General features: G+C 44.3%; 1 protein-coding gene across 3 annotated transcripts in view; it reads right to left on the minus strand.

The window, feature by feature from the left end:
• NUP188 (nucleoporin 188) overlaps positions 1 to 12,112 on the minus strand; it is a 45,357-nt gene that overhangs the window by 17,426 nt on the left and 15,819 nt on the right. For 2 of the 3 annotated variants that reach the window (XM_090022813.1, XM_090022812.1), the window contains exons 12-23: positions 11,409 to 11,498; positions 9,911 to 9,976; positions 8,889 to 9,008; positions 7,843 to 7,969; positions 7,548 to 7,703; positions 6,716 to 6,842; positions 6,196 to 6,283; positions 6,034 to 6,110; positions 5,105 to 5,219; positions 4,583 to 4,703; positions 4,297 to 4,363; positions 3,589 to 3,717 (exon numbers count right to left, since the gene is read on the minus strand). In XM_090022813.1, the coding sequence (XP_089878939.1) occupies positions 3,589 to 3,717; positions 4,297 to 4,363; positions 4,583 to 4,703; positions 5,105 to 5,219; positions 6,034 to 6,110; positions 6,196 to 6,283; positions 6,716 to 6,842; positions 7,548 to 7,703; positions 7,843 to 7,969; positions 8,889 to 9,008; positions 9,911 to 9,976; positions 11,409 to 11,498 (1,283 nt within the window). The remainder of the gene's footprint in view (positions 1 to 3,588; positions 3,718 to 4,296; positions 4,364 to 4,582; positions 4,704 to 5,104; positions 5,220 to 6,033; positions 6,111 to 6,195; positions 6,284 to 6,715; positions 6,843 to 7,547; positions 7,704 to 7,842; positions 7,970 to 8,888; positions 9,009 to 9,910; positions 9,977 to 11,408; positions 11,499 to 12,112) is intronic. The other variant, XM_090022814.1, reaches the window with a different exon arrangement.

Here is a 12,112-nt window from a genome sequence, read left to right on the forward strand (position 1 = left end):
CAGATGGTAACTGCTACAATCCAAACAATGAAATTACTACTGTGGCTACATAAATCCATGAAAAGAAAGGGGCAATTCATAACTAAAACTTACACACTATCCTTACCTCTCTCTTATCTCACACTTTCCTTAGCCCACACCAAGGCCTTATACAACCCCAAACTGTGCATAACCCTACTTATTATTAAAAGGGTGGCAATATACAGGGGCACCCTTTAAGTTTCCACCTTAAATCAAACACTGACACTTAGCATATGTTTTTTTTTCTTGGCTTGCTTAGCATTAGGACTTACTTCCACAAATCTGCAATGACTGTAGTTCCCTTGAAATTCTCCAATGAGTGAGTGCAACTGTTGGACCAAACAAGTAAAATAAATCTAAAATTTCTAAGATGATCATACTACTTCATTTTTATAGAAGCAAGCCACAGCAGCATGAAACTGGGAAAGACACACACCTCCAGCACCATTCAAGGACTAAAGTATATAAAAGCATGAATATCGAAGAGATTAAGATGTATTTGGCATAGATCAAAAAGCAAAGCTCTGAACTACATAATGTATTGCAACTGCTCATGCACGCTACATATGCTACCACTTTCATTCATACTACATTTGATAGTGTCTTAAGGTAAATGACCAAGTAAATGATGGTCATTGTAAGAGGAGAAAAGTGGGGGAAGTTCTTATATGAAACACTAGAACAGGGGTGAGCAACCCCCGGCACACATGCCGAGCATGGCACACGAGGCCATTTTCCTCAGCATGTGTTGGGGTTGGGGAGGCAGCAGTTGTTTACAACCTTCCAGCTGCAGCCAGCCCCAGCTCTGGGTAGCTGCTGCCAGCCGGGAGCCCAGGCTGCTCCCAACAGGCAGCTGGGACACTGCAAGCCCTGCTACAAGCAGCCTGGGCTCCGTGGCTATCAGCAGCTACCCAGAATTTGGGCCAGTTGCAAACATTTGCTGCCTCTCTGCCCCGGTCCGACCACAGCTACCTCCCAGCTCTGGCCCCAGCCACAGCTGCCTCCCAGCCCCAAGACCCAGCCACAGCTGCCTCCCAGCCCCAAGACCCAGCCACAGCTGCCTCCCAACCCCAAGACCCAGCCACAGCTGCCTCCCAACCTCAGACCTGGCCCTGGGGAGACAGCACATACCGGCAGTGCTCCCTGCTGTGCTGCCCTCGCTGCTTCTGCAAAGCAGTGTTGGAACCTGGCACAGCAGGGGGCGCAGAAAGCTGCCTGCTCCCAGCTCCCCGCTGCCCTGCCACACTTCCCCTGCAGGTGGGGGCAGCAGCAAGGGGCACAACCCTGCACTGCTTCCCACACTGCTCCCGTGCATGCAGAGGAAGGGTGGCAGGGCAGGAGGGAGCTGGGAGCAGGCAGCTTTCTGCACCCCCCGCTATGCCCTGCTGCACCAGGTTCCAACACTGCTTTGCAGAAGCGGTGAGGGCAGCACAGCGGGGAGCACTGTTGTTATGTGCTGCCTCCCCAGAGTCGGGTCTCGGAGGCAGCTGGGGCCAGGGCCAAGAGGCAGCAGATGTTTGCAGCTAGCCTAGGTTCTGGGTAGCTGCTGTCCACCACAGAGCCCAGGCTGGGGGGCAGGGGCTTTGGGCGGGGAGCAAGGGGCAACAGGGATGGGGGGGCAGCAAGGTCTTTAGGTGGGAGGCAAGGATCATGAGCAGGGCTGCGGGGGCAAGGGTCATGAGCAGGGCATCCTGCCATGTACTCCCTACCCTCATTTTGTTTTTCTGGTATGCCGGCACTCTGGCACCTTCCAAGGTAGGCATTGTGGGGGTTTTCGGCACTCTGGACAAAAGAAGTTGCCTACCCCTGCACTAGAAACACTATAATGTTCTTAAGGAACTAGTTTGGCTATACCAGGGTTGCTCAACCCCAGCCCGTAGGCCAAATATGGCCTGCAGAACCATGGCATCCAGCCCACAGGGCACCCCACAGGTCATGGAAATTTACAGCAGGGTAGTGGTGTCAATACTGACACCCATCTGCTACCAAATTACCAAACCCCACACAGCTGGATCACAGCTGGGCCATTTCCATGCAGCCAAATCAAGCCAAGGACATGCCCCCACCCTCTCAAATAACTGAATTAGGGCAAGGCTGTCCCCCACTACCCTCTCCCCACTCCCCCAGTTCTATCAGGGTCAGGTCACTCCTCCTCCACAGTCTGGATCAGGGCCAGGCTATGCCCTGGACACCCACCCCCCTCTGCCAGAAACCTGCCTTGCAGATCAGGCCCATTCACTAGATCAACCCCGCGATGAACTAGGTACCCATCTGTCCAGCCCACAGGTAAAAAGTTGGGCACCTCCGGGCTAAACCCAACGTGGCTAGAAGGCAATAACCAATAGGCAACAAAAATATGATGAAGGTAACACCATCTATACTACACAGCTACTGTAAAATACTGAAGTGTAATGATATCAAGAGTCAAAGAGAAATCAAAGGTTTCTCACAACTGAGGTCTGAGTAATACTGGTGACCCAGGAAGCATTTGCTAGCAGTCCATTAAGAGATGGCAAGCCACACAATATTGGCTTTCTTCCACACTTCCAAACGTTCAAAGAAAAGGAGGAATAGGCAGCAAAACATATATACAGGAAAACGGATAGAAAAGAAAGACAAAGAGCCAAAGAAGGCACTGCACTGCTACAAAACTGACCGTATAGACCATGCCAGCTGCAATGCTTAGTACTTTCGTAATGCTACTTTTCCATGCAAAAAACTGCTGTATTCACTAGTGAGATTTTATGCTATCATGAGCAGGAGGGGACAGGTCCCACAAGGTCACAAATAGAGGGGGACAGATCAATCACCCTCTCCCATTCTATTATGATCCACATTAACTTTTGAAAACCTCTGCTGCAGTTGTGTATCACAAGACCTCAGGAGCTGCATAACCCTAATTTCAATATTTCTACTTAATCCCACAGCATTTTAAGATCCCTCTTTACTCAGCAAACTTAAAGTGTCAAAAGTGTTAATAGTTGCAAAGGACAGAGGATCTTGTTGGGTTTCACAACACAAAATTACTTTCATACCAACAAAGGAATTTAGCCACCGGAGAAGTGTCCACAAATAAGTGGCCAGAATTCACCCTGAGTGTTCAAGGAATCATGAGGCTTTGTAACAATCCATTCATACTAATACATCATACTGAACTGAGATGTTATTTGAAGATGCAGAAACTATAACTTTTGCTATAGTGTTCCCATCTTCTAATTCATTTGGTCCTTTTACATGGTGAACTTAAATGATTTATTTGAATAAGTATTAATGCCAGCAAGCATGAATCAAGCATTCCCACATCTCATTTACATGCTGCATCTATCAGTTAGATTAAGCACTATCAGAAGCAAGAAAGCTACTGTGGGTAACACCTATCAGGAAAGAAAGAAGTGCAAAATTATTAGTGGATTCTTGGCAATTCCACCAAAATGCTGATCAGTGAAGGGCTGCCATGACTGGCTGCTATGTGTGTCCCCCCAGCAATATCAAATCATTTACACACACACTTCAAATTTGATCTGTTCCTTCTTTCTTCATGCTACTAGAATGGAACAGGTGACTTACCTACTGGACTGTGAGGCCATTACCATATCAATGGTGTCCACACCAATGCCCATGATGTTAATGACAGCCTGCCCTGCTTCTGTGTTAGCCAGGCTGAAAATGCATAAAGACTGAAGGCTGGGGGCACTGCTGCAAGGTAGAACAACACACCCATGAGACAGCAATCATAGAAGTTATTTGCCAGATTCAATACACCTGCCAAGGTGCGTCATAGTCAATACCAACTCCAAAACAAGATCACATTAGAAACTCCTTAGATGGTCCTATCCATTAATTTAGTGCCAAGTAAGTTAACCCAAAGGAACTTTTACAAGTTCCCATGCCCTCAATCACCTCTGGTTTCTTCTACTTCAGTGCATCTGGTAGAAATCTCAGAATGGGCACAACTACCAGAGAGAATACGGGCTGCCCTGGAATATATACATCAGTAGCAGACTAAGCTAAGATCCCTCTACTGATTTCCCTTCTTTTATCAGACTCTTTGAAGAACAGCACTGTTTAGCATTCCCCCAGCCTTTGCACATTTCCCTGGGTTCAGTTTAAAGCAAGGTAAACCAGAGCTGTTAAGAAACACAATATAATCACATCAATTGATTCTCCTTAATTCACATTCCAAGATGGGAACAAAAAGACTATGACAAAGGTGTTTTATCCTGCAATCAGAGTTGGCACATATAAAATAATGTCTGAAATTCACTGTACACTTACTTGCTATGAGGATCCATTTCAGGGCACAGGTTCAAAATAGCATGGATCAGCTGCAGGATCAGACACCCTGAAACACAAGAACAAGCCACTCAGTCATCACTAATAGTAGTTATGGAATTCACAGTATCTTCCAAAGGTTGCAAAGCTACGTGCAATATTATAGTAAAGAGCATAAATCTAAATACTCACTGAGATGCCTTAAAGTTAAAAAAAAACAGCAGCGAAAAAGACACATTCTCTCTGAAGAAAGAATTCAGCTCTGCTTCATTTGCAAAACTATCCTTACCAATTCGCTCTCTCACTCCATGGGAGTTATAGCGCCATTTGTGGTAGTTTGGCAGCATTTCCTTCAATACAAACACGATACATGGCATCAGCCCTTGGCTCTGTGTGCTGCCAAGCTGTCCCTAGAGGAGACAAAACCATTACATCTTAGTTCCAAAGGCATGATTTTTTTTGTATGAGTGTTTTCAATCCCTCACACTCCCAGGATGGAAATAGAGATTGGGAGAATTCTGTGCAAAAAACTAAGGGGACAGATATTTGTTCAGCAATTTTTGTTCTTTAGCACCCAAAACAAGTGAAGTTTAGATGCATTATGGAAGTAAATACAGTTGCACCTCTGGAAAAAGCTCAAGCCCTTTGGCTTACCCAAATGCAGGCTCTCCAGCATGAAAAGGTGTGTGTTCCCACCCCACAGGAGAACCTCATACGTTCTGGTATGTGCTTTTATCTTACTTTCTGCACTGCCCACTAACAGGAGCTAACAGGATGACTTTACATGTAGAATCACTGAAGAATCACTTACACGGACAAGAGTAGTGATCAAGTGTAGAAAGGAGATGGTGACACAGTACTCGCCCTGAGGCTGTTCTATACTCATCAACAGGTTGCCATAACCTCCTGCATTCATTCCCTCAGCACTGTGGAAAAAGAGAGATGGGTCTGTATGAAGAAAAGACACCAGGCATAATAGAGGTGTGCTCACAGAGATATGCAGGTGGGGAAAGATGAATATTACATTAACTAATGCAACTTGAATATGAAAGGGTGAACCCATACTGCCTGGGAATCAATATACCTCCTTCCCTTAAGAAATATTACTTTACTTTTCCTAAGGACTACCTTTTATTTAATATTTGATTAATCTAGCTTCTGCCTCCCATGTTTATGACTGGGGGGAGAGGGGGGGGTGTTGTGTTTGTCTAAATATATTTTTTTCTACTAACAAAAGCAGTCCCTTCCAGGCAGTTCATATATTTTACAGTTCTGCGCAATTCATTCAGGTAAATGGTATGTTAACAGAGTTTGCATGTAAAGGAAATGGGATGCAGATTACAGTTGTTACCCAGACATGGCAGATTCTGCTTAAGCAGAGGGGATAACAGAAGTAAAAGGACTCCAACAGCTGTTGCTCTACCCGTTCCCCTAGACAGAGTTCAAGAGCACAATATTTTATGGTTCTTTTAAAGCTTTTGATCTCACAATCAAGATGAAATCCCCTATTTCTTCTGCTATAAACTCTGAGTGATAAAAAATTAAGACAGCCTCCCAGAGTCATTCTAACTGGCATTTATCATCAAAGAACCTTGGAGTTTCTGGTAGAAGTGAATTTATACCATTTTATCACATAAAAATGGAACTCTGGATGTTTTTATGAACTTTGAACTGAACACTCATAAAACACTGACCCCTTGAATGAAGTGCTATAGGAAGCACAAAAAATAAATTGATTACCTAATCATGCGACTCATACTGGAAACTGGATTAGCAACAAATGGTAAGAACCCTGTATGGTGAAGGTCAGTCCAAACCTGAAGTGAAAAAGAAGTACAGGTATGTTTTCTTGTATACAAAACATTCCTCACTTTCAAGAAAGTCAGATGTTTATTCCCTTACCTTGGCTGGCATCCGAGAAGCAAGTACAGTCAAACAGTTGACACAAGATGCAATAACATCCACAGGGGGAGAGATCACAGTTGTTAACCTAGGAAACAGATAACCAGTATCACACATAAAACTTCTAGAACAAACTGGCTGGGCCTACACCTAATTTTTTAGTGGTGTACAAGTAGTAAGGAGTGCGATTTGTCTATGAGAATAGTTAGATTTGTACAACCCCCAATATAAGCACAATAGTATCAGGATAATGGCACTTAATACTAAAATGATTTACACCCCTTCCCTGCAGGTATAGCTATATTAGTATAAGATGGCTTTCTATTAATAAAATTGCGTCCACTTCAGATTATACCACCACCACCACCACATTAAAGCACTCAACAGCCATGAAGAAAGAGGCAAAGTTATTTGGTTTGAGCACAGACTTAGATATGGAATCTCCTGAATTCTGTGCTGCCTTGAGCAAAATTTGCCTTTGATCTGCTTCTTGTGACTTAACTGCCATTCAGCTACTTACCTTTGCAACAGCATGTAGATCCGTGATGTGATTGGGAGAAGACAGTCCGCTACTGACACATCAGTGCTGATGACCTTGTGTACCAGGTCAATGACTGGCTTGACCCTCTGGCAATGCTGAATCACATCTGGATTTAAAAAAACAAAAAAACAAAACAGTATTACATTCTGAAATGAAGGCAGCACTAGTCTCTCTAAACAGTCCTTGGATCATCTAATGCTACCCCCATGCTACCCCTACAATTGAGAATCTACCTTCTGTAAGCTACTCCTCAATCTACCCCAAATATCCAACGAAGGAAGTTTCTATTTTCCACCAGCATTCATAACTGAAATTGATCATACTGGGATTGTATCCCTCCCACCAAAAAAACATTGAAAAGTAGGGTCTTTACTTTAACAAGCTCACGGTTTAGCATTTCTCTCATCTTACATTAGCCCATGTCCTTACATTATCTTGGTACTGCCTAATACCTTTTATGGAAGTAACATGATTAAATAAGAAGTGGCTCTCTAGTACATGACAAATGTTCTAAGTTCTTCCAACTCTTGTTGCATCTAACTGCTCCTTCTTTTCTCTTCTTCCTCCTCTTCCAGTCTCTACAGTTCTCTTTACTCCTTTCACAGCTGGAAATTGTTAAAACTAGCACCTCATGGAGGATCACAACAAGAAAGAGGAAAGGACAGTACTACCAGGCTATCCCAGTGGAAGTCATAGAGACAATCACGTACCCAAAGCCCACTCTTGCTTTTCACACCTCATGTTAATGTTAACTAGGCTCATCAAATTCTTCTCTTTCTCAACAGCTCCCACAATTCCTAACCTGCCTCACCTGCAGTTGATACAACGTGAAGCAGCATCTCAATCTCGCAAGTGAACAATGTCCAGCTGCTGTAGGAATATTCCCATCGTACCAGGTACCCCCGGTCTTCCAGAATTACTTGGCCCACTGTTCCCTGAGGTATTCGTAAGTTTGTCTGACCCAGCCCTGAGGGTTGGCAAGAGGTAAACCAAAAAAAAGGGTGAGAATCTCATCTGTATTATCCAGTTTTAAGGACTAAAACCTATAAGCTACTTGGTTTAATGGCAGTGTTCCAAAGATGAATCCACCTGACCCATTTCCTTACCCAGAGGATAGAGGAGCTTTGGTGCCTGCTTTCGCCAAAGGGTGCCATCTTCATGTGAAATCACATCAGGGGGTTTGTTCTTGTACAACTCAATGTAGAATGACATTTTATCCAGGAAGCTATACACCTGAAAAAAGAGAGCTAGAGCATACAGCCCAAATATGAGAGCTTTCTAAGGAGCTATCTAATGAGGCCATTTCCAAGGATGGATGTTTGCTTGAAATGCAGAATCTGCTCACAATATACAAAGTTTACCTAATACAGGAATACCACCCCATGGATTTCCTTTCTCCAACTAGAATCTGAGCTAATGAACAAATTATGATCAAATGTTCTAACACATGTACAGCATTCAGAAATATAATATCCTGACCAAAGACCACTGTAACAATGATTGCCAGATCCAGGTGCTGGGAAACTAGCTCTCTTCAATTACAGTGAAATGTATAACTTGCTTAATTATCACCAGATTTGTTTGGAACTGCTGGCTTCCAATCCCACATCAAAAAAAGAGAAAGCATGCAAGTTAGTTCCACATGGAACTTTCCGAGTATGTCTATACCACTAACTGCACCAGGTATGCTAGAACATGCCGTATTGCAGTATGCAGGCTACCTCCTGAATTGGCAATAAACTACCTCTTGGCAGAGCCTATCCCTTCTGGTTCAGAAGATAAGGATAGCATGTTTCAGCATATTGCTACTGGCAATTTAGTGATATAGACATGTCCTTGGTCTTTCACATCTGGTGTCCCAAACATTTGGGGGCCAGGTAACATTACTCCATAAACCGTATGACAGACTTGAGTTCTTAGTCACTTGAACTCGAAACTATCTGCACTATGGCGGCAAAAAAAATCAGTCTCAAAAAGCATGTGTCCCTTATAACCTGTAACAGTAATCCTTCTGGCAGACTTTGAAGGGAGTCCTGTACATATCTCCCTGGCCAAATGTTTCATAGCTATTGCTCAGAACATAAAGTGTGGGATGTGTGGCTTCTCTGTCTAAGAATAAAGCATCTTCTAGACTCCAGAACAGATTCCATACCTTTTTTGCAGTAGATTTATCTGACACAAGGGCTTGGAGTAGCTGAAGGAGAGGAGAGAGGTGATGGGGGAACATTCCACACACACTGTCCAGGATAATGCCAAGACCTGCAGTTGGCTCCTGGAGGTAAAAACAACAAAGAAATTTTCCTTTATAAAAAGGCATTACAAGGTCAGTTACAAAGAAAAAGAGCAAGAATCTTTTTCTAGGTCAATAGAAGAAAGCAGTTTACTCTGGCTTCTGAATTTGGAGTATTTACATTTCATCTGCAAATCCTACTATTCAAAGGTCTGAAGAAGTCCCACAGTCATCGATTTGTAACATTTATCCCCACTTCACAGAAAGTTCACCTTCTCAGATTAACCAAAGTGTCATTCAGAACACACCAGATCAGAATTAGGAGGTGATGCAAGATGCTTATATTCCAATACTTCCTGCCCCACACTAGTATACGTTAAGCAAATGGTTCAAGTGATCATTAGTTTCCTCTCTAATGAACATGCACATGACATTAATCATGTCCAAAGCCTCATTCCAGCACCTGTTTTTACTCTGAAGAGCAACTGGCGTTGGTACAACTTGGGTGAAACTGCATGCCAAATATAACATACAAAGGTAGAACCAAACATGTTTGGATTAACTAAATTCTAATGAAGACTGATTACCTTGCTAAGGGAAGAAAAACTTGTTCTCCTCCAACACCACTATGCATCAAGATCAAAAACAACACAGCACTTGATTCTAGCACTTAATTCTAATGCAAGAGTTCCAGTCAGAAAGAAACTATAAATCTTCACAATCCCAGCCTTTCCTTAATATACATTAAGCTTGCTTTGTGACCACCCTCCTACAGTGCAGCTAAGACTGTCTTCTAGAAAGACTGGAGGAGGGAGAGTTAACAGTAAACCACAGAGCGAGATAAATTGGAACTAGCTGTAGTATCCTTTCTAGAAACTAGTTACTAAGGTGAATGTACACAGGCAACCTGTTTCTTTCCCAAAAGGAACCTCAAGCATACTCACTGTCCTCCAGAAAAGCTGGGGAATGCTGGAAGCTGCTAGAACTTCACACGCAGCATCAATTATATCCTTCAAAGAAAGAAGGGAAGGAGAAAATAAGGTTATTTCATATAAACAGTTTCTAAATAGCTTGGGTTCAATATTTACCCACTATACTGCAGCTGCATAGTCAAAAGGAAGAAATATACAAATCTATCCTAGCCCAGAATACACCCAAATTCTCTTAAAAATCATGTTCACTATCAATGAGGTGATTGGGTAAGGACAGAATAAACCCGCTACAGATTTCAGGGACCATGTGCTGTCTTCCACCGGCTAGATACCTGTGTTATTACAACATACATTATCTCATGTTTGTAGGATCAACATTTCACCATTCTGTTTCAAAGCATTAAGAAAACTAAATGTAAAAAGTATTATTCTGCACTTTTCAATATTGCTCACCAGACCTGTGGGAACAATGAAACTTGCACCACCCAGCTGGGGAGGCAGCACAGTAAACCGGGGTGAACAATTATTTGGGCTGGAGAGCCACTTAAGGAGTTTGGGTGAGCTGTCATGGCTGGGACCGGGTAGTACGGCAATTGATCCTACCCAGCCCCAGGCCTCCCCCTGCCACACCCACCACCAGGGGTGCTGGACAGACCTGGTGGGCAGAGTTTCCATGGAGACCAGCCTGGGAACCCCACGGGCATGGCACGCTCAGCCAGGGTGAGATGGGATGAGGCCATGGGCAGATGGGGAGCATCGTCCGGAATCACAGGGTCATGATAGCATGGGGCTGAGGGCCGAGGCAGAGTTGCGATCCGGTCCCTGAACATCTCTGCGATTAGCGCTGGTTCTGAAGGCAAGGACATGCAGGGAACAGATCGCAGCTGTCTCAGGCCTCAACCCTGCCCTGTCACCACCCTGTGATCCTGGCCCCAGCCCCAGTCCCAGCCCCACCTGCGTGTCTTGCTCCCGGATGCTGCTTCCCACCTGCCCACAGTCCCATCCCGTCTACCTGGCTGAGCATACCTTGCCTGCAAGAGACCCAGACATGAGTGGAGACTCCATGAAGACCCCACCCACCTGCTCCATTCAGCACCCCAGGAGGTAGGTATGAGGCAGATGAGCCAGGGTACCCAGGCAGCAGTGGCGGTGACACTGGCAGCCAGGCAGAGTGAGCTGCTACTGTGGGGGCCACTGGGAAGCTGAGTCCAGTGGCTGCACCACCCCCCTAGCCTGCTGCAACACCACAGGCAGCAGGACTGGTCACGCACACCACTGTCAGAGCTGCCTCCCATGCCTGGGCCAGGTGTGGCTGGGGGGTCCAGCACAAGCTGGATAGAATCCCTTGTCAACCTGGATCCAGCCCATGGCCACAATTTCCTCACCCCTGACCCGAAGAGCGTATTGCATGGCATCCCAAATGGAGAATTTACACCCATAACTTAGATAGTCAGTGGGAATGTTTGATTATATTAAATGATAACAAATGCAACAAACTTCAGGCACTGACCTGCTGATTGCCTAGAGTACGTAACTCCAGTGAGGTCAAGACAAAGGAAAGCAGCCCATAAATGCACATGCAAGCGGTGCTGGCAGTACACTGGAACATAAAGACAGGTCAGTCAGTGAATGAATAATATCGACTACCAGAGTATTTGCTACCATGTTGCAACTGCATTCATAGCCTTCAGCCCATTATGGGCAATTGTGTTTTGAGCAATTGCTCTTTTAATGCAAGCTTAATAGGAAAGAGATTTGAAGATTCATAATGTACCTAACTTAACTATTGCAAAATAGTGAATCTGGGACCAGCCACTTGTGAAGTGCTACATAAAACAAATTATTTTGGCAGGTGGAAGCCCCAGCCCCACTATCCTTTGAATGCTTCCCTTTATAGTCCTTTCGAAAAGCATTCCACAAATAAAAATAGAAGGGATTTTCTCTCATCAGCTTCTATCTGAAAATTATACCAGATTTCAAATAGTGTAATATGGGAGCAAACAATCTAGTGAAACAATCTGGGCAGAAAGGTAACAGAAGCAAATCATCTAAACCAGAGCTTCCCAAACTTTTTCTTATTGCATACCCTCTTCCAGATTAACTAGCTACCCCACACCTCAACCAGCATACATTTCATATTTTAACCCCTTAAATGCCAATTATTATTATAATGAAAATTAAATCTGCCATCACAATTTCTCCTGTGTACCCCCC

This window comes from Crocodylus siamensis, chromosome 11, assembly GCF_052110815.1.
Source record: "Crocodylus siamensis isolate JL-2025a chromosome 11, ASM5211081v1, whole genome shotgun sequence".
NCBI lineage: Eukaryota > Metazoa > Chordata > Crocodylia > Crocodylidae > Crocodylus > Crocodylus siamensis.